Raw genomic sequence first — 27,843 nt, 5'->3', positions numbered from 1 at the left:
TGTTGCTACAAAGTAGTAAGTCGTTTTTAAAAAGCAGTTTTCAAAGTTTCTAATTATTTGAAATCTAAAGTTGTCTGTGATGTGAGCAGAATACGCAACCTTTGGGTTGCTAGAAATTTGTGATATACACCCAACCATCCACCCGGACCAACCAGACCAACCACCCACCTTTCATAAGTAACCTTCTGTCTTATGTAGCTATCAAGGACCTCCACGACAAAGGGCTCTTTCACAGATGCTCCCTGTCTCCTGAGTTCCATTAGCTGGGCATTTCAGTGTTCCGGATGGGAGGCTCCACAAGCCCCAAAGCTGACATGAAGTCAGTGACGACTGACACTCTCTCTCTCAGCTCTATACATCTCTGACACAGATAAATGACAAGTCAAGGTGATTTTCTCTTTTTTTTTCTCTTTGCACCAATGTTCCAACCCAACACATTTTAAACTCTGAAAAAGAATAAGTATTAAATTAAACAAAAATTTAATTTCGATAGACAGCTTTACTATAATTGAGACAACAATGACAACATACTTACAGGAGCATTAAATCATTCAGTGATAGAAAGCCAAAACATAGACATTTGCTGTAAGGCAGAGAATCATTCCATCTTACCATAACTGATAAACCTAATCATGCCATTGCTCTTACAACAACCAACGTCTTAAAGGCCTACATTTGTCTTCCAACAATTTTCCTACTGAGAATGTCATATCTTTTTAAAAACGTGGCTATGACTAACCTTGCAGCAGTGTAGATTGGTCTCTAGCTGACTGAATATAAAACATTTCTTATAGAAAAATACAATTTTGCTTTGTTTGAAAATGTCAGTTATGTCAATTTAGGTGGATGTTTACAAGGTATGAGGACTGGAGAGAGTAGGCAGTTTATGTAATATTTACAGAACCTTATCAATGGCAGGTTTCCACAAAACCTCATGGCCCTAGCCTTCAGACTGTCACTTATAATGTAGCTCGATACACAACAGTATGATTCAACCCTATCAATTCCATTACCATTATAAAGTTAATAAATGTTGGTCAGTATGGAGAGTACAAAAGAATCATTCCAGTTCATTCGTCTCTCAGGTGTGCACAGTGTCAGTGATCCTGTCAGGAGCTTGGATAGTCTTTTAAATGCTATGGAATTCATGTACATACGAATAAGCTCTGACGAAGGCCAAGAAGGCCAAGAGAACATGTAAGCTTGAATAAAAGAGTGATACGAACAAGAGCAGTGTGAATGTTTTCTTGGAAGTATTCTCATTATTCCATATAAAATCAAGGTATACTGTCGGTATGGCAACGATGACTGACATTGCATATTAAGTGAGTGTAAGGTCATGAATCCAAGGAGGATGGTGAGTGTAGTATGTGAGTTGAAGGTTTAGTAGGGAACATCTCGAGTTTGTCCATATTCATCTCTGCAGGATCTTGTCCAGAAGATTCTGCAAAACAACAAATAAATCATTTAGAAATCAAAGACTGGCAAATACACAAATCCTTGGCTAGACTTTATTTCAATCTTCTGAAATCAGCAGTTTTTCAAATGGGAAAGATTCCTCCTTTTAAATTGACTTTCACTTCCATCAACTGTCTGTCTCCTGAGGTGGATAGCCAAGTCCCAGTGGGGGAATAACGATGACTTGCTATCTGGCTAAACAGCCTGCAATGCTATAACTCTCCTCTTATACTGAAGCAATCTCACTTTAGCCATATAAAGCTGCCTTTCTACAATATGTCCTAAGCTTTGCAAACATACTCTTCTGGAAGTCAAACGAAATTCTCCTAATTAATTGAAAATTTCTCATTGTTTTCCATGAGGATTTTCCATTGCAATTTCAATAAACTTTCTGAATTGACAACTGAATTGATTAACATTTTTGCTCCTAGACCAGCATACTGCTGATCTGAAATGTGGCATCAACATTGCAGACAAGTGGGCAAAACATTGCTAAAATTAAAGCTCTCTTCCGTATACATGTGACATGGCTGTAGTGGAGTGGGTCGAGAGCTTCAAGTTCTTCAGTGTCCACATCAATAAGGACCTATCATAGTCCAAAAACACCAACACAGTCGTGAAGAGGGCATGACAATGCCTCTTCCCCCTCAGCAGGCTTTAAAGATTTAGCATGGGCCCTCAGATCCTCAAAAAGTTCTAAAGCTGCACCATTGAGAGCATCTTGAATGCTGCATCACCACTTGGTATGGCAACTGCTTGGCATCCGGGCGTAAGGCGCTAAAGAGGGTAGTGCGTACGGCGCAGTACATCACTGGGGCCGAGCTCCCTGCCATCCAGGACCTATATCCCAGGCGGTGTCAGAGGAAGGCCCTAAAAATTGTCAAAGACTCCAGCCAACCAAGTCATAGACTGTTCTTTCTGCTACCGCACGGCAAGCGGTACCGGAGCGCCAAGTCTGGGACCACAAGACTCCTGAACAGCTTCTACCCGCAAGCCATGAACAGTTAATCAAATGGCTACCTATTTGCATTGACTCCCCTTTTCTTTTGCACTGACTCTCTTGCACTGGCTCTATGCACATTCACTGGACTCTACTCTTACACTCACAGATAGTACACTGATACCACAACACACACACACACACACACACACACACACACACACACACACACACACACACACACACACACACACACACACACACACACACACACACACACACACACACACACACACACACACACACAGCTGGTACTCTGATTATTATCTATCATTACTGCCTAGTCACTTTTACCCCAACCTACATATTACCTAACCTCAACTATCTTGTACCCCTGCATATTCGGGACTGGTACTTATTGTATATAGCCTCGTTATTGTTATTTTATTGTGTTACTATTGCCTTTTTTATTTAGCCACTTTTTAAAACTTTTTAACTCTGTATTGTTGGGAAAGGGCTCGTAAGTAAGCATTTCACGGTGAAGTCTACACCTGTTGTATTCGACGCATGTGACAAATACAATTTGATTTGATTTTGATTTGATTTAGTAGAAATGAGAGGAGGAAGGATCAGGTGCCATAACAGAGAGAGTAACCAGCCATAAGGAAATGCTGTACACAAAGTATATGGCTGCGTCCCTTGTAAAACACACCTGATTCTCTTTCCACAAACGTGTATACAGATGTATAGGATCTGAATTTGATCAACCCATTGCAGGAAATGTACAACTTGTAGTGTTTGAGGTTTAAAAAGGCTTCTGATGTTTGTAATTTCCACTTTAAAATGTCAGACTTGATTTTCCCTTATGAAAAGGTATCAACCTCGACAAAATTGTAATTTTTTATCATCCACATTTCCTGTTGCTGCAGGATTATTTTCTGTATGCGTAACAAACATCATGCACAGACATACAGATAACACCATGTACACCACTTGGCGTTCCTGAGTGAAGAGCTCGAACTTTGCACCCCTTGGCATTTTATCGAGTGGGATTTGTAAGAGGTCTGACTCTTTACTGGGTGCTACCATGCATTTAATTCAGATTGAGTGACACTGAATGAGACAACCCAGTCACCTTCAAACCACCTTGGGTATCTAACTAAAGGAAACCCCAGACATATAAGGGGATCTTAATTATCTCTGAGTAAATTGGAAATGTCTCCTCATTCTACTTGTTACACTGTACACCTGACTGATATCAAGGCCATCAATGTCCGTCCTGGTTTTGGTGTAATGGGAATTTGAATGAAGGGTACGGGTGAACCAGAATATGTTTGACAGTTTATATGAGTTTATGACAACTTGCCCTCCAATCATCAAGGGCACATTGGCTTGTTAAAAGAGCCCCTACACACTAGATCTGTGCTAATCCAAGGACCCAATGTGTCCTTGAGTGTCCATAGAGCTGCCATTCAGGAACTTTTAAAATCACAAATTACATGTCTTCTCAACAATACCTGGATTCAAACTCATTTCACTGAAGCAACAGTGAAACATGAATAGATGAATACATAACACCAGTGCACAGATATTGATTGTGAAGACATTTCGATGACAAATTACAGTAGGAAGGAAATTCTATTAAGAAGTCAAACAGCGGCCTCTGCTGGGCATAGATTGTGAAAGGAGCATGCTGGAATGCATTTTTCTTGGAGAATTATACTGTTTTTCAAATGGCACCTCATCCAGATATCCAGTGAAAGATTATTATTTTAAATAGGACTTCTAACTGTATTGCAATGTTGCATACCTTGTTCTTATCGTATGACTTTCTTAACCTTCAGTGTGTTAAATTAAGCACATTGAAGGCCTCACTATGAATTATTACTAGTTTTGGGGAGAATCAAGTCTGAAATCTCAAAGTGGAAATTACAAACTTCAGAGGCCTTTTTAAACCTCAAACACTACAAGTTTTACAAGCACATTTAATGCCTCCCTATGCACTCATAACGCAGTCTTCAACACTGTAGTTAGCAATGCAGTTGTTCTGTATTTAAATTTTCAGACATGGCTACGGTGTATACAACTATGTGGTGAATATTTTATCACAAAGTCCCAGCACCAACTAAACATACCTTTTTAAAAAGCTCTGCCCGCAATCTGTTGGTCTGCGATACCACTCTCCTTTTCTCCTCCTCCTTCTTCTTAGTGACCTCAGGGAGCTTGTTGTAAATCCTAAGTTAAAAGGGATGGTTAGACATGGTAGGTTAAGCTTGTGAAGGGGAATATTCTAGAATTAGCAGGCCAGGGGCGACTCAGCTATTCCCAGAAAATCGTCACCATAGAAAGGAAGCTTTATCTGCTCAAACCCACAAAGGCCAAACCTGGATCCACTGATAAAACCAAAATCACACTGGCTCCTTTTTCACTCACATAAATAGTCAATTTGTTCCCAGATCGACCCAGTCAGATTAAAAACATGACAATGGGAACCTATCCTCTGATCAGGTGTGCCTTCTCAGATAAGACAGGGAGTAAAGAAAATCATGATAACGGGATACAGACGGTAGTTCATATCTCCAATCAAGACAGACGTTCGGCTGTCTGACATCCACAGTGTGTTTTGCGTGCGTGCATGCGAGTGTGTGTGAAACAGAGGTAGGCAAGAGACTGACACGTCACAGTACAGCTCTGTCTGTAAACCTACCGTCTGGAGCGTAGCTGCATCTCCTTCCCTGATATGGCCCTCTCTCTGGGTTTGAAAAGGTTATCTGGGAAACACACAAGCATCTGTCAGGAAAACACACACACACACACTTTCCACTTTCCTTACTAGGCTTCATTACTCCTGTCCTTCTGAGAGCCGAGGGGCGGACTCTCGTCAGCTCATCACTGAGACCAACAGTCAGCACTGCATAATTAAGATGTGAGTATCAGGGTCTATATTTAGCTTGCATTTTTACCTTCATAGAAGGCTAAGCAGGAGTGGGAGCGAGCGGCCAGAGTTAAGGTGACGCTATGGTTTAGTACTAGAGAGACTGGTCTATACTGTATTGTAAAGTACTGTCATACTGGGAAAGGAAATGTCTAACATTCTGTAGTATGTGAAGTTCTTGCCTTGAAAAAAGTGTGTATCATTAGTGCTGTAGCAACTTTCAAAAACACATGATAGCGACTAAAGATGGTAAATCCATGTAATTCACCAATAATAACCATTTTAGTTGTGGAGTTGGACGTAAACAAGACTGCGCTTCAACGGAGCTGCAGTACTTAATAACGACCAGCAGAGAGCAAAGCTGTTCCCCTGGACTAGGATTGAGAAATCACTAAACAGTGTGTTCCTACTTGTACTGTATGTCAGACATATTCCATCACCGTACCACTGAGCGGGTGGGGCTTGGTGCAGTTCCTCCTATGCCTACTTTTCTCCTCCCAGAGACCCTGCACCTGGTCTAGGTCTGCACACTGCAGGGCCTTCCTCCGCCTGGCCCTCTGCTCCAGACTCCTCATTCTTCCCTGGGAGCGACTGATGAAGTCTGGCCGAAACATCTCCAGGGCCTCCTGGGGAGGAGAGAGGGAGCAGGGAGGGAGGAAAGTATAAGCTGCTTGTTTAGTTACTGCTAGCCAGCACTGGCCCACTCATCTTGGTAAAAAAAAAGCCTAGATTCTATTCTGTTATTCTGAAAAGATGCCTCTGCCCTTGATGACTCCCCTTGCAGATTGTAATGGATAGATGTGAGGTGATATGGTAATCAACACCACATAGTCCTCTGTAATAATGGATATAGGAAAAGGGTCTTACAAGTAAAACTCTTTGCAAACCCTTCTTCCTTTGCAATCCCCTCATAAAGGTGTTTCACATTGGCGTTTTATTCTTCAGCCACACTTTTAGAAAAAAGGGTTCCAAAAGAGTTCTCTGGCTGTCCCCATAGGATAACTTTTTGGGGTTCCATGTAGAACCCTCTGTAGACATGGAACCAAAAGGGTTCAACCTGCAACCAAAAATGGTTATGTCACGGTCGTTGAATGAAGTGGACCAAAGCGCAGCGTGGTGATCGTACATATTCCTTTTATCAAGAAATGACGCCGACAAAAACAATTAACAATACAAAACAAAACAAACGTGAAGCTTAAGGGCTATGTTCCACAAACAAAGTTAACCTCCCACAAAGACAGTTGGGAAAAAGGGCTACCTAAGTATGGTTCTCAATCAACGACAATGATAGACAGCTGTCCCTGATTGAGAACCCTACCCGGCCAAAACATAGAAATAAAAATAATAGAACTAAAGAACATAGAATACCCACCCCAAAACACACCCTGACCAAACCAAATAAAGACAAAAAAAGGATCTAAGGTCAGGGCATGACAGTACCCCCCCCAAAGGTGCGGACTCCGGCCGCAAAACCTGAACCTATAGGGGAGGGTCTGGGTGGGCATCTATCCGCGGTGGAGGCTCAGGTGCGGGACGCAGACCCCGCTCCACCACTGGCTCACCCCACTTTGGTGGCACCTCTGGTGCGGGGACCCTCGTCGCCGACCCCGGACTGGGGACCCTCGTTGCGGGCCCCGGACTGGGCACCCTCGTTGCGGGCCCGGGACTGGGCACCCTCGTTGCGAGCCCGGGACTGGGCACCCTCATTGCGGGCCCCGGACTGGGCACCCTCGTTGCGGTCCCCGGACTGGAAACAGTCGCTCGGGGCTCCGGACTGGGGACCCTCGTTGCGGGCCCCGGACTGGGGACCTTCGCTGGGGGCTCCGGACTGGGGACCGTCGCTGGGGGCTCCGGACTGGGGAACCTCGTTGCGAGCCTCGGACTGGAGACCGTCGCCGGGGGCTCCGGACTGGGGACCCTCGTTGCGGGCCCCGGACTGGGGGTACGGACTCCGGCCGCAAAACCTGAACCTATCGGGGAGGGTCTGGGTGGGCATCTATCCGCGGTGGCGGCTCAGGTGCGGGATGCAGACCGTGCTCCACCACTGGCTCACCCCACTTTGGTGGCACGTCTGGTGCGGGGACCCTCGTCGCCGACCCTGGACTGGGGACCCTCGTTGCGGGCCCCGGACTGGGCACCCTCGTTGTGGGCACCGGACCGGGGACCGTCGCTGGAGGCTCCGGACTGGAGAAGGTCGCTGGAGGCTTTGGACTGGAGAACGTCACTGGAGAACGTCGCTGGAGGCTCTGGACTGGGCACCCTCGTTGCGGGTCCGGGACTGGGCACCCTCGTTGCGGGCCCCGTACTGGGCACCCTCGTTGCGGGCCCCGGACTGGAAACCGTTGCTGGAGGCTCCGGACTGGGGAGCATCGCTGGAGGCTCCGGACTGGAGAAGGTCGCTGGAGGCTCCGGACTGGAGAACATCGCTGGAGGCTTCGGACTGGAGAACGTTGCTGGAGGCTCCGGACTGGTGAACCTCGCTGGAGGCTCCGGACTGGAGAACATCGCTGGAGGCTCCGGACTGGTGACCGTCGCTGGAGGCTCCGGACTGGGGACCGTCGCTGGAGGCTCCGGACTGGAGACCGCCGCTGGAGGCTCCGGACTGGAGGCCGTCGTTGGAGGCTTCGTGCCATGACTCCTCACTGGAGGCTTTGTGCAATGGATCATCACTGGAGGCTTCGTGCCATGGATCATCACTGGAGGCTTCGTGCCATGGATCATCACTGGAGGCTTCTTGCCATGGATCATCACTGGAGGCTTCGTGCCATGGATCATCACTGGAGGCTTTGTGCCATGGATCATCACTGGAGGCTTCGTGCCATGGATCATCACTGGAGGCTTCTTGCCATGGATCATCACTGGAGGCTTTGTGCCATGGATCATCACTGGAGGCTTTGTGCCATGGATCATCACTGGAGGCTTCGTGCCATGGATCATCACTGGAGGCTTCTTGCCATGGATCATCACTGGAGGCTTCGTGCCATGGATCATCACTGGAGGCTTCGTGCCATGGATCATCACTGGAGGCTTCTTGCCATGGATCATCACTGGAGTCTTCGTGCCATGGATCATCACTGGAGTCTTCGTGCCATGGATCATCACTGGAGTCTTCGTGCCATGGGTCATCGCTGGAGTGAGGAGACATATGAGCAGTCTGGTATGTGGAGCTGCCACAGGGCTCACCAAGCTGGGGAGACATACAGGAGGCCTAGTTCTGGCAGAAGGCACAGGACTCACCAGGCTGGGGAGACATACAGGAGGCTTTGTCCTTGGCAGAGGCACTGGATACACTGGGCCGTGGAGGCGCACTGGAGGTCTCGAGCGTAGAGCATGCACAACCCGTCCTGGCTGGATGGTTATCTTCGCCCTGCACATGCGGGGAGCTGGCACAGGACGCACTGGGCTGTGCAGACGCACCGGAGACACTGTGCGTAGAGCCGGCGCAGGATATACTGGGCCGAGGAGGCGCGCTGGAGGTCTGGAGATCAGGGTTGGCACAACCCGTCCTGGCTGGAAGCTTACCCTAGCCCGGCAGATGCTGGGGAGCTGGGATGTAGCGCACTGGGCTGTGAACGCGCAATGTAGACACCGTGTGCTCCACCGCATAACACAGTGCCTGACCAGTACAACGCTCACCACGGTAAGCACGAGGAGTTGGTTCAGGTCTCCAAACTCAGCCAATCTCCTCGTGTGCCCCCCCTCTCGAGCTTCCTCGCTAACCGTGTACGTCTCGCCGACTCCATTCTCCGGTATCCCTCTTCGCACGCTCAATTGAATCGCAGGCAGGCTCTGGCACCCTCCCTGGGTCGACCGACCACCTCTCTACCTCCTCCCAGGTTGTTTCATACTCCTGGCCACGCTGCTTGGTCCATTGGTGGTGGGAAGTTCTGTCACGGCTGTTGAATGAAGTGGACCAAAGCGCAGCGTGGTGAGCGCACATATTCCTTTTATTAAGAAATGACGGCGACAAAAACAATAAACAATACAAAAAGTATGGTTCTCAATCAGAGACAACGATAGACAGCTGTCCCTGATTGAGAACCCTACCCGGCCAAAACATAGAAATACTAATAATAGAACTAAGGAACATAGAATACCCACCCCAAATCACACCCGGACCAAACCAAATAGAGACATAAAAAGGATCTAAGGTCAGGGCGTGTCAGGTTATTAAAAGGGTTCTCATATGGCGACAGCCAAAGAACCCTTTAAGGTTCCAGATAGCATATTTGTTTTCTAAGAGTGCAGGAAAAATAAAAGCATTTTAACTTTGACTGGCACCAGTTTAGATCTCAGGTCTCGCTAATGAATGTGAAAGAGCTATTCTTCAATAAAGTAGAATAAACATTCCTTTTGAAAGAAAGTCCTTCACTCACAGATTACTCTTTACTAGTCGTTTGCAGTGCTAGCAACACAACCAAAGTCGTCTCTCTATTGATGCCGATATCTTTTCAAATTTCAGATAAAGAATTTTCACACAGTGACCATACAGCATCATATAATATTACAGTATATACTATAATGAAACATTCAGGAAAATGATTTCAGAAGATAGAGTGATATTGATCCACACATACTTTGAGACTGAAGGCTCTGGGTTTGATATCCTGAGGATCAACTGTCAGTTGTGATTGGCAGGTGTCTGCTTGGTGTGGACAGAAATACTCAGCAACATGCAGATCTTCTCTGGAGTGTCCTTGTCTTTCATCACTCTCCTTACGTATTGACTGTCTTCCCCATGTTCTAGTATCTACTTTGATTGGCAGAGACAGAAAACAGAACATATGCTGTACAAGTAACTGCCAAAATTAAGGAAGCACTTGAGTAAATGAGGGATACAAAGTATATTAAAAGCATGTGTTTCCACAAAGTTGTGGTTCCTGAGTTAATTGAAGACATGGTCTGGTACTTTGGCAACTAGTAAGTCTTTTTTTCAACCTTTGGGCTGGATTTGTCAGAATTACTGTCTTACCTCAATTAGCCATGAAATCCCTATTTTGAAAATGACTTTTCTGGAAACTGTGCGGCACCATTTTCCCTAGATTTACCCCCACGTGAGCCAATTCGCGTTTCAGCCAATGAGCTTCAGCCCCTCACCATTTGAGTGACAGCTAGCAAAATGCACACACAGCAGAGCGAGAGAGAGAGCACAATAACGTGGTGCACATATCTGCACATTTGTGATGTATTACAACATTTTCGGGGATCATTTTGGTTAGTGAGCGCTACTTTCAGAAATACTGGCTAAAAAGTCTACAAAAGTAGCAGAGAATATCTTTTGGCAATTAAAACATCCCATCATGCTCAGGGTTATGTATAGAAATGCCTAGTTGCCCATTATTTTGGCTACTATGGCTACGGGTTGTAGGTAGCACAGCGGCAGAGGAATTGGACCTGTATCTGAAAAGTCGCCTGTTCGAATCCCAGGTAGGGCGCTGGATAAACATGGGGAAATTGATCTGGTAACTGGAGGGCTGCTGTGTTCATATCCTAACAACAATCCCCTACCGTTGAGCCCTTGAGCAAGGCTCTTAATTAACTCCACAACATTTTCTCCAGTAGTGCAGTGTGTGTGTGTATGTGTGTGTGTGTGCGACATGAGTTGCATTCAAGGAAACAGTGTTAAGCGCTACACTCCTCAAGGGAAGTATGTGTGTGTGAAATTAAGAGTGCAGAAGACACATTTCTGTTGTTCGCTGTAACTACGGACAGTCAAATTGTATTGTAGATGAAGAAATCTCAGTGACTTTGGAAGAGTGGTATAGCGGTCTCAAAGGAGCATAGGGGGCTTTAACAGTGTGTGTCTCAGTCACCAGATCTCAACCCAATTGAACACTTATGGGAGATTCTGGAGCGGCACCTGAGACAGCATTTTCCACCACCGTCAACAAAACAAAATTTCCCGTCGAAGAATGGAGTTTCATCCCTCCAACAGAGTTCCAGACACTTGTAGAATCTATGGCAAGGTGCATTGAACCTGTCCTGCCCAACGCCCTATTAAGACACTTTATTTAGGTGTTTCCTTTTTTTTGGTAGTTAGCTGTATATTCCAGTGCATATGCAGTTAACTCTTCATCAAACATTGTCGATTACATTTTACATGGATGGTAAAAAAGAGTGCATCTCATATACAGGCCGTTTATTACAATACTGTGACTGTACTGCATTGTCAGACATCAATTCAGATTTTTCTTTTTGTGATTGAGCAACAAAGAGGTTTTCAGATAACCTAGATCTTACTTAACATGTGCATTCAGAATAATTTGCAGAGAAGCCATTTGGCCCTTTTTAAAACGTGGCTTTGTATTTTTACATCACATCTAACATAGGTATAATGAACATGAGGGCTGAGTGAGAGTTGAGTTATTTGTGATCTGGAATATATGACCAGGGCCCAGTTTTTCAAAAATGATCTATCTGGATTACTCCTATCAGATAGGATGACATTTATAGAAATAGAATGAATGCATTTAATCCTTTCCGATAGGCAAAATCCGATAGATAACTTTTGAAAAACTGGGCCCTGGAGAAGAGGGAAAACTGTTGAGCCCTCTAACTGACCCCTACTCTCCACGACTCAGTGAGTAAAGCAGAGAAAAAGACACGTTCATACTGCATGAATAATGTAAACCATGATGACAGTGCATCTATCCTGCACTCTCTAACCCCGCTCCTCCACCTCCTTTAAAAACAGACCCATTTAATATAAGACACAATCATTTATCATAGGAAGAACACACCATCAAATGCTCTGGCGCCAACAAACAAGAAATCTATGTACCAAGTCAGACTATTTCAACGCTGTCATTGGTATAGCAAGCAATGCAGCAAACGGAGCCAGAGTATGGCGAGTGTATAACACCGGTAAATTACTCCGGCTTCAATACATTTGGTCCGTACTTGCAAAAATAAGCAACCAACAGGTTCTCCAGCACAAAATGTGTATCGGCACGTTTGCCCTATGCTAACCTCAACAGGTGGCACTGATTATATCCTGGCACAAAAATCAGCCTAGATCTTAGACTTTATATCCACCAACCAATGGCATTTCTTAAAATAGGTCAACCCTGGCCATTAGAGGGATATTTCAAACCTACAAATTCAAGGGCTACTTTTGTTTCATTGGTCTGTAACAAAATGTTGAGTGCCAATATTGCATCGATGCATCCTTGACTAGGGTACTAGCTACTACTAACATTAGACAACATTTTCATGTTTTTTCATATATGAAAAAAATCCCACGTTTTTGTTTATCTGTGCTTTTATGGAAAAAAGATAAGAGGTCCGTTTATCGTATAACGTAAAAATACCGAAACCTTATGGATTAGTCAAATAGAAATCATGAAGGCTATCCCTATCATCCTGCCCTGCCTTTCTAAAGCCTTTGAAAGCCAAGTGAACAAACAGATCATCGACCATCTCGAATCCCATCGTACCTTCTCCACTATGCAATCCAGTCTCCGAGCTGGTCACGGGTCCACCTCAGCCACGCTCAAGGTCCTAAACGATATCATAACTACCATCAATAAAAAACAGTACTGTGCAGCCGTCTTCATCGACCTGGCCAAGGCTTTCGACTCTGTCAATCACCATATTCTTATCGGCAGACTCAACAGCCTATCTGAGAAGTAGTTAGTGAACCAGACGAGGCAGTCATTAGAGAAACCAAGGCTGTTGAGTCTGCCGATTAAGAGTTCAGTGTGTCAAATTGGATGGCCTATTGTCCGGACCTATGGCAGTCTCTATGGGGGTGCCACAGGGTTCAATTCTCGGGCCGACTCTTTTCTCTGTATATATCAATGATGTCACTCTTGCCGCAGGTTACTCTTTGATCTACCTCTACGCAGACGACACCATTCTGTATACATCTGGCCCTTCTTTGGACACTGTGTTAACAAACCTCCAAACAAGCTTCAATGCCATACAACACTCGTTTCGTGGCCTCCAACTGCTCCTAAACGCAAGTAAAACTAAATGCATGCTCTTCAACCGATCACTGCCCGCACCCGCCCCCCCCGCCTAGCATCACTACTCTGGACGGTTCTGACTTAGAATATGACGACAACTATAAATATCTAGGTGTCTGGCTAGACTGTAAACTCTCCTTCCAGACTCACATTAAGCATCTCCAATCCAAAGTTGAATCTAGAATCGGCTTCCTACTTCGCAAGACTCCTTCGCTCATGCTGCCAAACATACCCTTGTAAACTGACTATTCTGCCGATCCTTGACTTCGGCGATGTCATTTTCAAAATAGCCTCCAACACTATACTCAGCAAATTGGATGTAGTCTATCACAGTGCCATTTTTGTCACCAAAGCCCCATATACTACCCACCATTGCGACCTGTATGCTCTCGTTGGCTGGTCCTCGCTACATATTCGTGGCCAAATCCACTGGCTCCAGGTCATCTATAAGTCTTTGCTAGGTAAAGCTCCGCCTTATCTCAGCTCACTTGTCACCATAGCAACACCCACCCGTAGCACGTGCTCCAGCAGGTATATTTCAGTGGTCATCCCCACAGCCAACACCTCTTTGGCTGCCTTTCCTTCCAGTTCTCTGCTGCAAATGACTGGAACGAATTGCAAAAATCACTGAAGTTGGAGACTCACTGTATATATCCCTCACTAACTTCAAGCAACAGCTGTCAGAGCAGCTTACCGATCGCTGCAGCTGTACACAGCCCACCTGTAAAAAGTCCATCCAACCAACTACCTACCTCATCCCCATATTTGTTTTTGTTTTTCTCTGCTCTTTTGCACACCAGTATTTAAACTTGTACATCCTCATATGCACATCTATCACTCCAGTGTTAATTGCTAAATTGTAATTACTTCGCCACTATTGGCCTATTTATTGCCTTACCTCCTTACTTCATTTGCACACACTGTATACAGATTTTCTATTGTGTTATTGACTGTACATTTGTTTATCCCATGTGTAACTCTGTGTTGTTGTTTTTGTCGCACTGCTTTGCTTTATCTTGGCCAGGTTGCAGTTGTAAATGAGAATTTGTTCTCAACTGGCCTAACTTGTTGAATAAAGGTGAAATAAAAAGAATAATAAAAAAAAAATCATCACTTCGAGTTGGAACACTCTGCTGAAGTGGTTGATTCTAAATGAATAGTGCACTTTAACTGTGGGTTTGAGCCCCCCTTGCATCAATCTTTTTTGTTGAGGAAAAAACTGTTAGGTTCCGGTCCTTGATGCACGATCTAAAACGCATGTGACTAAATGGATGATTATATTAAATCATGGCCTATAAAAGGTTGTAGCCTATATAAAGCCTTATGTCCACCAGATGCATCAAACTCTTTGCGTTCCAGTGGAAGTCATGCCAGGATATAATGTTTTAATTGACTGTGTTTTGTATCTTAATGTGTATTTAATGTGTATATTTATGTTTATCTACACTTCCACTGTAACCAGAATCCATCACTCTGTGACCTGGGCCAGTAGATGAGTCCACTAGGAGGCCAGCCAGAGCAGGTATGTGTGGTCTATATGCTTGCAGTACTGCCACAATGAGCCAAGCTTTACCTCCCTGGTGTGAGTGTAACTGCTGCGTACTGATCAAATGATAGACGCTGCACTTCTCTGCTCATACATGATGTATACTCTGCAGTGCCTATGAGACTTCCATAACACGTACCCTTGGACATACTGTAGATTGTAAGCATTCTAGGTTCTTATGGCTACCCTACAATGCCCCTCAAGGCACAGAGTAGTCCCTTTGAAAAAGAGGTAGTCACTTGTACAAACAAACCTCTCCAATACATTCACAAAGGACAACTAGGGGCACAATACCACACAGACGCTGTGAACTCTGCAATGCCACTCAAAATAGATACCCTACAATGCCCCTCAGGAAAAACGCAGTACCTTCGAAACAAGAGCTAGAACCTTGGCAAATTACATCTAATTACAAACAAACCTCTCCAAGAAATCCACAATGGACAAAACTAAGGATACAATGCCACTCAGGTGCTGTGAACTCCACAATGCCATTTTTCAGTACAATACCAGAGAGGGTATACAGAGACCCTGGGTATTGTGCAGTGCTTCTCAAAGCTGACTCCTGGCCTAATTTTATTTCAGACAGTGCTTAGCAGCACCAAGCAGACAGGACATTCTCGTCTGTCCTCTGAGCCATAAGCTAGCCTCCACAACCAGCCTGGGGAGTGAGATCGTTTAAAACAATATACTCATTCTTTTCATGGGGCGCTTCACCCGGTGTCACACCCGTAAAAGCCTAACATCGCCACGCTTACTGGGTTGAGAGGGTAGATAATGTATGCAAAGGATGTGTTGGATGAAATTAAAATAGAAGCATGAGTTTTTCCTTCACATAAGTACAGTGTTCCATTATGTGAGAATGTAGCACTTGTGGATTTTTCACCAATGTGCATTTCTATACACACTGCGTCTGTAAGGAAGATATCCTATTAACAATGTATGAGGTATAAATCAAAAGGTAAGAGGCAGAGTTAAAAATGAAACTTTACACCCTCTAAGACCTCCTCGCTATGGCATTGCGTACGCTGTTAAGACTTGGAAATGTGATTTCATCCACACAGCTATGGAAATGGGGAGCCATTGAAAGGAATGCTGCTGGATTTGCATGGGTACTTTAGAGTTTTGCCCTGACATGGGGAGATGAAATTCATACCTGGGCTGATATTAAAAGCAGGGTGTCTGTGTGTGGAATTTCTCAGCCGACGACAGCACAGCTCATCTGCAATTCCATTGTGCTGACTGGCCCTGGAGTATGAGTCGCCTGTTCCTCTGGCTGATGAGAATAACCCTGAGGTAAGATTGTGTGCAGTTAAATCCGATGTCCTATTCTTAATACCATCAGTATCTGCCATTTTGGGGACCTCGTAGCCCCCTTTGGTTGATGAAGAGCCTATGCTGTAACCCACATCAGTCTCTAAGTTGTCCCATCTATGGGTGCAGCTTAGTGTCCCCATAGATCTCCGGAGGTCCTGAAGTGTTTTGGGGTAATCCATAGAGGTTCCAATGTGGGACGAGCCCCCAACATACAGAGACAGGGTGGACCTGTGCACAACTGGTTTTGTGACCTCTGGCTGTCCTATGGAGATAGACAGTGACTTGTCCAGATACAGAACTGTGTTCGCAGACCTCCAATGTACCTCAAGCTGGACGCAGGAGCGGAAAGAGGGCTGGAGTGAGAAAGGCCTGAAGGAGCTTCCATTGTCCTTGAGACTGTCCTCACCTGTGAAACTGTGCCTGTGTTCAGGCCAGGCAGTCCTCATCCCTGGCCCTCTCATCTGGACCTTGGCACATGCAGAGTAGCTCTGTCTGTACTCTGTCACCTTTACTATGGTGGCCTTATGTCTGGTCACCACCTCAGAGTGCTTTGGAATGGCTGAGGATAGGACATGACTCATGACTGGGTTGAGGGATGTGGATGACCTGATAGGCAGGATTGGTTGGTGGGGATAATGTGATCGGTTGGCCCCTGACTGGGAGACCCTGCAGGATGTGATGGTGATGGAGGAGAAGCCCGTCTTTGGTCGGCCGCCCAGGACATTAGGGACACTGGCCATCCTCAGCAGGGTTGGACTCCCTCTGTGGGGTACATGTCCACCTCTCTGGGAGTCCCCAGAGTGTGTCGGCCTCATAAGGGAGGGTGATGTGGAAGCCCTCTCCCCCTGTCCTCTCCACATGCTCCATGAGGGGGTAATATCCTTGGTGGAAGCCTAAGGAGAGGGAACCCAAAGGAAAATATCAGAGCTGTGTTGAAATAGTCAGTCTAAAAATATAGCGCATCTTTCAGGTATATGAAACAGACTGAGGGAAATAAATCCAATACTTTTCCCCGTGATATATTCTAGGGATTACTTATTATCGGCTACCTGCTTTCATTTTGAGATCTCCTTTTGTTACCATGGTGATGTGTAACCTAATGCCCAACAGTCAGCGACAAATTAACCATGACATTTAACATTGACATTCCAGGATTGCCTGGCTATCCAGCTTAAGACAGGCCAATTAAGACAAGTACAGTGTACATGAGAAGGTAAAACAATTGTCACACTTTCACTTCATATCAGACATGTGTCATATTAATGGTTAGTTCACGTCCATTCTCTGACAATAGTTGATTTGCAGGATGGATCGTGACTGTCAGTTAACATAAGGGCTGTTGTTTGCAGTGAAAACTTCCCATGGCTTGTCCAAGCACAATAACATGTCCACAAGTTCCTGCATAAAATTGCACTCATGTTGACTCAAAGTCTGAGGACTGCATGTCTTACAAACGTAATCGAATAGATTTGAATGGCAAAGTTCTTCTCCGGACTAAAACCCACTGCTGAGCTAGTGAATAGCCTCCTTGTCTAGATGGCATAAATCTAATTAGAAAAGCAAGACACACATTACCATAATGGATGTTATGACATGTATTAATTCAGCATCATAAATTGTGCTAAAACATAGTGATGATGATGATATGATGATGATGATGATATTACCATGTTCAAACATATACTTTTTTTAAACTGATACACATAACCATGTACTTATTAGCTATAAGTTGCAGTAATTTGTACAGAAGAAATAACTTTGTAAAGATAACAATAATAAGACAAGCACAGTAATATGATAACAAATATATCACAGCTAGAATAGTAAAAGGGTTTTATCTTTTACCTCATTGATATTAGATGTTGGTAGGCTGGGGAACCTCCCACTTCGAAAACCCATGGACTTGGACCAATTGTCGTCTAATTTTCCGTCTGAAATATGTACATGGCGGTAAACAAAACAAAAAATATATAGCCTACTGCTTGTTCCAGACATTGGAAAAATCTAAAACAAAACACAACAGGCAAGTCCACAAAGCACTCAGCCTATACGTTTCCTCACTGAAACAGGTCTCAGAGAAGAAGCGTACTACTATTTTCTCTGTCCACTTTGCAATGAATGACAGATGTCAAGAGTCCTGGCGAAGAGGAGACTGACAGACAGACAGACGATAGGCCCACAGCTGTCTCGTCTGTGCGCTTTGTCGTGCCTAAGAGCAGCCCTTAGCCATGGTATATTGGTCATATACCACACCCCCTTGGGACTTATTTATCTCCCATTATTAGAGCCTATCGTGCCCATGATATACTACACAACATACACATGGCGAATACATTCATAAAAAGTGCCATCGTTTACGTCGTTACCGAATGTATAAATGTGAAGCATCCGCTTGGCGTTTCCACTCACTACCAAATATGGTGGTGAAAGGAAGCCCAGTGGCCCGCAGTGGTAGAAGATGGAACGAGACTAATTATGGCCGAGATTCTGCAAATTTTCTCATCGATGAAACATTTGATCTCAATACAGTTTTCTGTTTCCAAAACTAAAATCTTGTTACGAACAGAGTGGACTAAGTTTTGTAGACTTTACCCTTTGCCAAAGTTTTTTTAAATGGTGTTGTTTAGAAGGAGTGTAAGGGCGAATTTGGTAATTGCACACACACATTCACGGAGTAGGCGTTCCATAATGCAAATATGCAAGTACATGCTAGAACGCACAAATATGTTCTTGCCAGCTCATGATTGGCTCTGCCCACCTCCTTGCTTGTTCTGCCCACTAGAATTAATTTGCTCCCATTGGAAACGACAGGCTGTGGTCTATCTTGGGCTAGTTATATATATATTTTTAAGATTCACTGCCCAGCCATGCAATTTATAAACTTGATCTCCACTGTAAAAAATATCTAGACATTATCATCAACATTTGCAATTCGATCTCCAATGTGTCCCATACTAATCAACATGAGCCAGACAGGCAGCTTTTCTCAGCCAGTCTAAATCACAAATCAGCATGATTTTTATGGATACATAGTGCCTATAAAGAAAAAGAACAGTTAAAGAGAAACTAAATGCAGCTAGTTTCCTGTCTTTTCAGCTTCAACCATTTTTGTTTGCCATAGCAACCTGCAAAGTTCAGAAAATGTCAACCTGCGCTTGGGTAGTTTTGCTTTACCTGGCAGTCGAATAGAACTAACGACCAGAGAACGCCCAAAATTGCACTTGACAACCAGTGTTAGTGAATGTAGCATCACATTTTGTTGAAAAATTAATGGTTTGGGATAGAATCTTGCTTTTTAATGCTGGTAACCAATTGTATGAAATACTGTACTCGAGTCCAAGGTAATAATACACTCGAGGCTTCGCCTCGTGGCTATGACCACATCGCAGCCATGATAAAACTGTCATAACACATGGCCTAATTATTCCTCATCACCTCACCTGGCGCTCACATTTCCCAAGATGTGTTTACTCTAAAACACAAGAGGATGAAGTAAGTCAACTGCAGCTTATGGATTTATGGCCTACCTCAATGTGCAATGGAATTTGTTTATTGCCCCCAAGTTATAACTCATCACGTTGGCACCTTTTCTTTATTTCCTGCTCAGTCCATTACATCATTCAATCATGAAATATATTAGATGGATCTATCAATATATTGTCTATATGTTCATTGGAGGCATGCAGTGAGCAAGACTTTAAAATTGAAATGAGAGTGTGATGTATGTAATACATTTCGGCAATCATGGAACACTTTAACCCCATTTACCCTATAATGTCATAGTGAGAGCAGGCAAATTGAAGTAATTGTATAGGCTATGTTATGCTGTTTTGAGAATAAGATACTGTAAAGTAATTATGTTTACATCACGTGTTCCAATTCAGAGGAAAATCAATTGGGACAGGATTATGAAAGTAAGCAGTAACATGGAAATTGAATATTATGCATGCATAGTTTTTCCCTTGATTTTGCTTTTATTTATCTTGCATATAGCATGCAGGGTAGGGGAATTGGAGTACCAGCAGGGGTACTTCTCATGGCTTTGCTGCCGTGCATCTCCAGATTGACACGATAACATGAGGCAGTGAAACACAGCCCTGAGTATAAACAAGACAAGTGTGTGTGTGTGTCTTTGTTTATTTGTTTGTATGCGTGTGTGTGTGTGTGTGTGTGTGTTTCTTTGCTCCTGGGGGGTGTTTATGATTACAAATGTGTCTGTTCTCTCCCGCCTCTCTCTCTCTCTCTCTTGGGCAAGGGTCCATCTTTACTTTCTAGAACACACAGAGAGAGAGAGGGCCTATGAAGAATTGGCTTTGTGACTGTGTTGATTGTGGTGTGTGAAAGCAGTGATTGAGTCATCCTCTCTGTGCCTGACAGTGAAGGGAACAGAGTGTGAGGCCATGGGGGCTCACAGCTGGTTAGGGAGCAGACAGACTGTGTAGTACCCAGGGTATATACAAATAAACACATCAGCAGTCAGCACTGAGAGCAGAGAAGACATTGTATGTCTCTCTGGACCTGAATCACAGCCATGGGAGAAATAGTTCACAGCTCATGAAGATGTGACCCACTGGCATCAGTTGATAGATTTTTGTTGTGGAGTCATCTTGTGCTTTGGTCTGCTGTGCTTTTTTCTTCCCTTCTTTTTACTCATTCCTCTCCTCTTTCCTATCCCCTATCATAACCTATTTTATCTCCACTCTGACTTATTGTAGCTCAACATAATGTTAGAAATCAAAGATAGTTAGCAGTCCATGTAATTATTAGTAGAGGAGGAATGGCATTCAGTACCTTTGAGTATCACACCGCTGTCATAACTCTTCCGTCTGATGGAGTCGATGCCAAGTTCAATTTGTCTCTGAAAAATAGTGTTATTTTTCACATTTGCTGCAATTTTTTTAAGCAAACTAATATTTTGGTTTAAATATAGTATTTTAGTGAAAGGTATCATACACTGCAGAGATGGATCTATAAATAAAAAAAACAGGGCTTTGTATTACATCAATTAAGGGGACAAACTCAAGCATGCGGTAATTGCCTTGACTAGGATGGTAGGAATGTGGTCACATGAGCGATGATCCATAAGAATTCTAGCAGTGATTCACAGAGGGAGAACATTCCAGTGGCTAAAGATTTCTTTGTCAACATCCAATTTTAATCGCACACCAGGAGGCAAGAACAGATTCTGAGAAATTTACAGAGATTAGAAACTCCACTTAACTCACTAGCCGTGGAGAGAAGCCCTTTCCTGACGCTGACCAACTTGGTTTTCAACCAGGGGAAAGTAAAAGTTCTTACACGAAACAATACATCTAAAACTACTACTGTACTGCGATTTGTTTTGCATGATTTAATATATAGTTGGTTAAGGCAGGTAGCCTAGTGCTTAGAGCTTTGGGCCAGTAACTGAAAGGTTGCTGGATTGAATCCCCGAGCTGGCAAGGTAAAAATCTGTCGTTCTGCCCCTGAACATGGCAGTTAACCCACTGTTCCCCGGTAGGCCGTCATCGTAAATAAGAATTTGTTTCTAACTGACTTGCCTAGTTAAATAAAGGTTAAATAAATAAAATAAAAAATAAACATTTGAATCAGTTGTATCTTACCTGGTAGAGAAGGCCGGTTAGCTCATATAGTACTCCTCTTTTTGGTAAAGGCAGCCACCCGTTTCTAACAGAAGACAGAGTACAGACTCTGACCCATTCTCTCCCAGGTGTGCACCTGGTCCTGACTGTCTCCAGATGACCCAGGGTACCCGATGGAAAGAGCTGATCACTGCTTACTGTAGACTGGGGTCTGGAGCCAGGGTCATCTGACCAGTCAAAGCTATGTGAGTAGCCCTCAGGTGGGGTCAAGTCTGTCTCCTCAGGGTTGAAGGTGACACTTGCTGTTCTGTCGAAATAAAGTTCCACCTCGTTTTGGATGGAACTCCCAGAGGGGTGAGTATGGAACCACTCCAGCGGCAGCCACAACTCCTCTCCAGCTCCACCACCTTCACCACACAGCTCAGACCTGGGGACGTGGGCTAACACATCCACCAGAGATCCCTGGAGTTTCAGGCACTTGCTCTGGCCTAATCTCCTCCTATCCAGTTTTCTAGTGGGGCAGCCAGCCGACACTCCCTTCCCCTGAGCCCCCAGCTCAGGTAGCAGAACAGGTGACCAGCTCTCAGGTTTCAGAGCTTGCATAATAGGGACCCACAGCACAAGTTATTAATGAGGGAGACAGAGGCTCAAACAGCTCCTGTGGTTACCGTAGTGACGCAGCAAAAAGTCTCCTGACTTGCAATGCTTACTCAAACAGAGAGTTTAGAAAAAGCGACACATTCCCAAAAGATTCTGTGAGGAAAAACACATCTCCCGGGAACTAGCAGACCTAGATATGAACAGAGGAATAGACAAAAAGAAATGAAAGCGAAGCAAAACTATAAATATAGACGTCTAGAAAAGCACCAGTGTACATAGTGGTGCATTTTTACTTGATAATTTCTCTCCTTAAACTTTGCTGAAGTAGAGTGGTATAAATGTAAAAGTTCTCTGCGTTTACACTTCCTCCGTGATAAAAACACAACATTCTTGTGATTACGTGTGACTTATTTTTAAATCCCCAAAATGTTACTTACCTCACTTTTTTCAATACGTGAACCACCAGTCACAATCAATGGAACATTGGTAGAGGTAAAGGTCCTCAAGGTAATTCCAACACTGAAGAGGCTGCTGTTGATCAATGACTGTTATCCTCAGGCATTGATCTGATGTAAACTCTTGTTGCCTGGAGCAGGGGCTGACTCACCCATAAATTCTTAGGTCTCTTACCGATTTAACTCCACTGAACGGACTACATTGCATCACCTCTTTCAAGTGCAGAGGGTTGTGATGCTTTGACTTTACCAAGAAACGGCTCCAAAATGTTGATTAACACATGCACTTAGTATGACAGGAAGTTGTTGGTTTGGTTCCAGATTGACGAGAGGTTAAAGTTGTCCATTCTACTATGCTGTAATTGGTATCAAGCTAAGTAACGCCCCACCCCCCTTATATCCAAACCTGCCAGACCCTGTAAATCGTTCTGTGGGTATTGGCTAAGTCTACCAACAATGTTTCATGGTTGGTTTACTGATTAGCTTCGTTGAAAGTTTCATGGCTCTTTGACCATATGTTAATGAACTCAACACGAATGTTTTAGTCAGGACCCCAGCTCTATACTGATCTCAGCTCCTTTCCCTAAATTGCTGTTGACCCCTCCTCACAGATCTGTGTATAGCTCTCTGGTGGGCTATGTGAGATTTCGACAATGTTCCTTACACCTATCTAGCTCTTTTAGGATCTTTAGCAGTAATAGGACAGAGGGATTAGGCTGCTATTGAGCCCATGCTTCATCTCAGGATTAGTGGATATGCATTACCGTGTAATGCCCAAGGAATTACAGCTCCAATCCACCACGAGAAGGCCAAAGGTAAAAACTTGGAATGTGACCTCTTGAACCCCCACATCACCATTATTTCAATCAATACTTCAATATGCAATCGACAAAAACTACTGTAACATCACTAAAACATACAACAACTATATTTGCAATGTAATCCACAGTCCTCTGGTAGTCAAGTTAAAGACTTTGAATGAAGCAAACATACTTTTCTTAATTTATTAGTAGACTCTATACATGCGGAAGGAATGATTTGTTCTTGCACCGAACGCTGTGTACCAGCTACACAAAATACATTCATAACAGGACACAATGTGTAATGAATAGCCATAAGTCTATGCAACTTTTCTGACCAAGGCCATAAACATCAGAGGTAGAGAGCGCAAATAATTTACTAAAACATACCTGTTATAATTTTCCTCTCCTCTGAGAGAGCAAATGCATTAGGTTAGCACCCTCCAGTGGCTAAAGTTCTGTGCCACCAGAAAGGACATGGAGAGAGATTGATCAATATCATTAGCTAGCTTTCCATTGGCGACAGATTTTCATGTGAATATTCTAAAATCTCCATAAACAAAATATGATGGACTTGTTGTGGATAAATATCAGTGCGTGATGACGTAGTGCACACAAATGTACTTTTTCGCTTAAGTTTTCATGTACCGAATAAAAATCGAAAGTTTAATGCGTTTCCATGGCATTTTCAGCTCTAATGATAGTTTTGTTACAATCCCTGTTGCGTAAAATAACTCTAGCAAGCAGTTCGCAGATACAGTGAGGGTAGGCTGTGTGAGTAGGCTAGTCTAAATGATGAGATTATTATGGATAAGAGCAAGAATATTTATTTTTTGTCAAATGGCAGTCAAGCATTGATCATCATGTCACCAGAATTAGACCCTCGATATTTATTGGATAGGAGCATCAAGATCCACCCTGTGAAGTTCATCATAACTTATTTCATCTGTAGCCTAATAAACTGCATGGTTTGTGTTTGTATCTTATTAGGGATCCCTATTAGTTGCTACCAAGGCAGCAGCTAATCTTCCTGGGGTTTATTATGGATCCCTATTAGTTGCTACCAAGGCAGCAGCTACTCTGCCTGGGGTCCAGCAAGATTAAGGAAATGACATACAATTAAAACATTACATTTCACAGCACATTGTTACACAGTACTCTACTGCAACATTTTTACAATAAAAAAATCCATATGTACGTGTGTGTGTTAGCATGTGTGTGTGTATGCGTGTGTGTTAGCGTGTGTGTGTAGAATGTGTGTTTGTTAGCATGTGTGTGTGTATGCGTGTGTGTGTGTGTGGTTGTGTGTATGTGTCTATTCATAGTCTGTGCTGTTCCATAAGGTGTAGTTTTATCATTTAAAAAAGATATGATTTTACTGCTTGCATGAGTTCCTTGATGTGGAATAGAGTTCCATGTACTCATAGTCTGTTCTGGACTTGGGGACTGTGAAGAGACTTCTTGTGGGGTATGCATGGGTGTCTGAGCTGAAAGTATGCATGGGTGTCTGAGCTCATTTCAAATTATTCTATTATCCTCCTGAGACCCAGCAATTCATTTTTGTCCTCTCTAGTAGACATTAGTTCTTGGTCTGTATCTCTGAGACCATACAAGCCACTGTGTTAAGTCCCGTTGTCCCTTTGAGGGGACATTTCGGGCTTTTCATGGATATCACGTGTGGGGGTGTGACCTTGACAACTTTACCTTCCTGGTTCAAAATAATATGGCTGCCATCAAAATAAGCACATTTTATGGACATTTGAAAAGAAGCATGTGTAATTATTCTGTCACGGACGTCAAAGGAAGTGGACCAAAGCGCAGCGTGGTGAGCGTGCATATTCCTTTATTTAGGTGACGCCAACAAAAACAATAAACAATACAAAACAACCGTGAAGCTTAAGGCTATGTGCCACAAACAAAGTTAACTTCCCACAAAGAAAGGAGGGAAAGGGCTACCTAAGTATGGTTCCTAATCAGAGACAACGATAGACAGCTGTCCCTGATTGAGAACCATACCCGGCCAAAACAAAGAAATACAAAAATATAGAAAATAGAACATAGAATGCCCACCCAAATCACACCCTGACCAAACCCAAAAAAGAGACATAAAAAGCTCTCTAAGGTCAGGGCGTGACATATTCATTCTAATTTTAGTGAGTTTGATATTCAAATTGCTTCTAGTAAGTGAATATCTCTGTGTAACAGGGTTGGTTATGTTTCCACTTGCCTCTAAAGAAATGTGTATTTGATGTTCAAGCATTCTTATTGGTTAGTTCAATTCTGATGACAATAAGGGGTGTTGTGATTGGCCCCACTTGCAGATAGGGGGAGATCGCGAACGTCAGGTCTTCCCAGTATGAAAATGTGATGCAAGGGGTAGGTCACGTTCTGAATACTGTTTTCTATTTTCTATTTTACAATGTGTACAAGTTTGCTGTACGTTACTGATTTTATACATGTGTGGGTATATGGTACCTGTTAGGGATTGAGGGGCTTTCTGGGATGTGCTTTGGCATATGATTGCTGTAAATAATTGTGTTAGCTAGCATACACCGATGTCATGGTCACATAAGCCACGGCTAACACAGTTGTCTTCATGCTACAAATTTTGTCATCGACAGCCATCAACACAGTTAAGCCCTGCACAACTAACGTGCTGTTTCCCATTTAACAACAGCAGAAATAAATGATGCTCAACTGGGACCACTGGCCGAAGTGATTTTTTATTAGAAAACACAACGCATGGAGAGTACACTATACATCTGTTACATCTGGAATAGTTAAGTGAGTTGTCAGGACATTAAATAAGAGCTTATCAAGAAATGTCCTCTGTAGTGGACACCCGGATGCAGGAACTACTGCGTGTTTTTCCCCTACTGTACCCATTGACTGTAATGTACGTTTGTTCATATTTCTGTCCTAATGACCACTACAAAGGATAATTTCTCACTTGGAGTAAAATATAAATAATTATATATTTGCATATTTTTCTTAGCTAACACTGCATCAAAATGTTTTGACCATTATAGTTTACAAACCAGGGTTACACCAAGCAGTTTTTTTCCTCAACGTGCTCAATTTCTACATTATTCATAACACGATTTCTTTGAGTTTTATGGTTTAGTGAATGATTTGTCCAAAATACAAATACAATGCTTTAAGTTCTTAAAATATTTATTGCCACCCATTCTGAAACTGACTGCAGTTTTTTGTCAAGTGTGGCTGTGATTTCACTTGATGTGGTAGCTGACATGTATAATGTTGAGTCATCAGCATACACAGACTCACAGGCTTTACTCAGAGCCAGTGGCAGGTCATAAGTAAAGATGAATAAAAGTAAGGGGCCTAGACAGCTGCCCTGGGAAATGCCTGACTACCTGGATGATGTTGGAGAGGCTTCTATTAAAGAACACCCATCTGTGTTCTGTTAGACAGGTAACTCTTGATCTACAATATAGTAGGGGATGTAAAGCCATAACATATTGGTTTTTCCAGCAGCAGATAATGTCAAAACCTGCATTGAAGTCTAACAAAAGAGCTCCCACAATCTTCTTATTATCAATTTCTCTCAGCCAATCATCAGTCATTTGTTTAAGTGCCGTACATGTTTAGTGCCTTTCCCTATAAGCATGCTGAAAGTCTGTTTTTAATTAGTTTACCGTGAAATAGATTTGTATCTGGTCAAACACAATTCTTTCCAAAAGTTTAGCGGTTAGAAACAGGCTGATTGGTCAGCTGTTTGAGCCAGTAAAGGGTGCTTTGCTATTCATGGGTAGCGGAATGACTTTGGCTTTTCTCCAGGCCTGAGGGTACACACTTTCCTGTAGGTTTAGATTGAAGATATGGCTAATAGGAGTGGCAATAAAGTCCGCTATCATCCTCAGTATTTTTCCATCCAAGTTGTCAGACCAAGGTGGCTTGTCATTGTTGATAGACGACAATACGTTTTCAGCTCTTCCACACTCAAAATTTGGTCAGTTATGCATGGATGTGTAGGTTCAGAATTAGTTTTTGGCATGTCATGCCCAAGTTTGCTAATCTTGCCAATAAAAAAATCCCTAAAGTAGTTTGCAATTTCAGTGGGTTTTTTGGTGAATGAGCCATCTGATTCAATGAGTGATGGAGCAGAGTTAGTGTTTTTGCCCAATATTTCATTTAAAGTGCTCCAAAGTGTTTTACTATTATTCTTTATATCATGTAACTTTGTTTCATAGTACAGTTTATTCTTCTTTTTGTTTAGTTT

General features: G+C 43.4%; 2 protein-coding genes across 3 annotated transcripts; both read right to left on the bottom strand.

Moving 5' to 3' along the window:
* Positions 1-479: 479 nt before the first annotated feature.
* Positions 480-18,398, bottom strand: LOC129836380 ((E2-independent) E3 ubiquitin-conjugating enzyme FATS-like). 2 transcript variants are annotated; one of them, XM_055902459.1, is made up of 7 exons: positions 18,009-18,398; positions 16,003-17,056; positions 9,911-10,083; positions 5,779-5,959; positions 5,106-5,169; positions 4,534-4,633; positions 480-1,444 (listed from the first exon to the last, which is right to left on the bottom strand). In XM_055902459.1, exons 1-7 carry the CDS (start codon positions 18,156-18,158, stop codon positions 1,415-1,417), a joined length of 1,752 nt encoding a protein of 583 aa, XP_055758434.1. In that variant the 5' UTR covers positions 18,159-18,398; the 3' UTR covers positions 480-1,414. The 2 variants fall into 2 exon arrangements, with proteins under 2 accessions (XP_055758434.1, XP_055758432.1); XM_055902457.1 differs by having other exon boundaries at positions 9,911-10,086; positions 18,009-18,395.
* Positions 18,399-19,630: 1,232 nt separating this feature from the next.
* On the bottom strand, positions 19,631-22,531 carry LOC129835937 (uncharacterized). The gene is made up of 3 exons (XM_055901633.1): positions 21,767-22,531; positions 20,955-21,021; positions 19,631-19,635 (listed from the first exon to the last, which is right to left on the bottom strand). The coding sequence occupies exons 1-3, from the start codon at positions 22,346-22,348 to the stop codon at positions 19,631-19,633; spliced, it is 654 nt and encodes a 217-aa protein (XP_055757608.1). The 5' UTR covers positions 22,349-22,531.
* Positions 22,532-27,843: the final 5,312 nt, after the last annotated feature.

Source organism: Salvelinus fontinalis, chromosome 37, assembly GCF_029448725.1.
Source record: "Salvelinus fontinalis isolate EN_2023a chromosome 37, ASM2944872v1, whole genome shotgun sequence".
Classification (NCBI taxonomy): domain Eukaryota; kingdom Metazoa; phylum Chordata; class Actinopteri; order Salmoniformes; family Salmonidae; genus Salvelinus; species Salvelinus fontinalis.
Note: the sequence above shows the minus strand (reverse complement) of the source record. Positions and strands in the feature narration are given on the sequence as shown.

What these genes read in the sequence shown, in the direction of transcription:
- LOC129836380 (XM_055902457.1), bottom strand. Translation starts at nt 18,158, where the DNA reads ATGTCTGGAACAAGCAGTAGGCTATATATTTTTTGTTTTGTTTACCGC. An exon ending in CAACATCTAATATCAATGAG is followed by an intron (nt 17,057 to 18,008) that starts GTAAAAGATAAA and finishes CCCTCTCCTTAG; the next exon opens with GCTTCCACCAAGGATATTAC. An exon ending in CAAGCCCCACCCGCTCAGTG is followed by an intron (nt 5,170 to 5,778) that starts GTACGGTGATGG and finishes TGTGTTTCCCAG; the next exon opens with ATAACCTTTTCAAACCCAGA.
- LOC129835937 (XM_055901633.1), bottom strand. Translation starts at nt 22,348, where the DNA reads ATGCAAGCTCTGAAACCTGAGAGCTGGTCACCTGTTCTGCTACCTGAG. An exon ending in TAACCGGCCTTCTCTACCAG is followed by an intron (nt 21,022 to 21,766) that starts GTAAGATACAAC and finishes ACTATTTTTCAG; the next exon opens with AGACAAATTGAACTTGGCAT.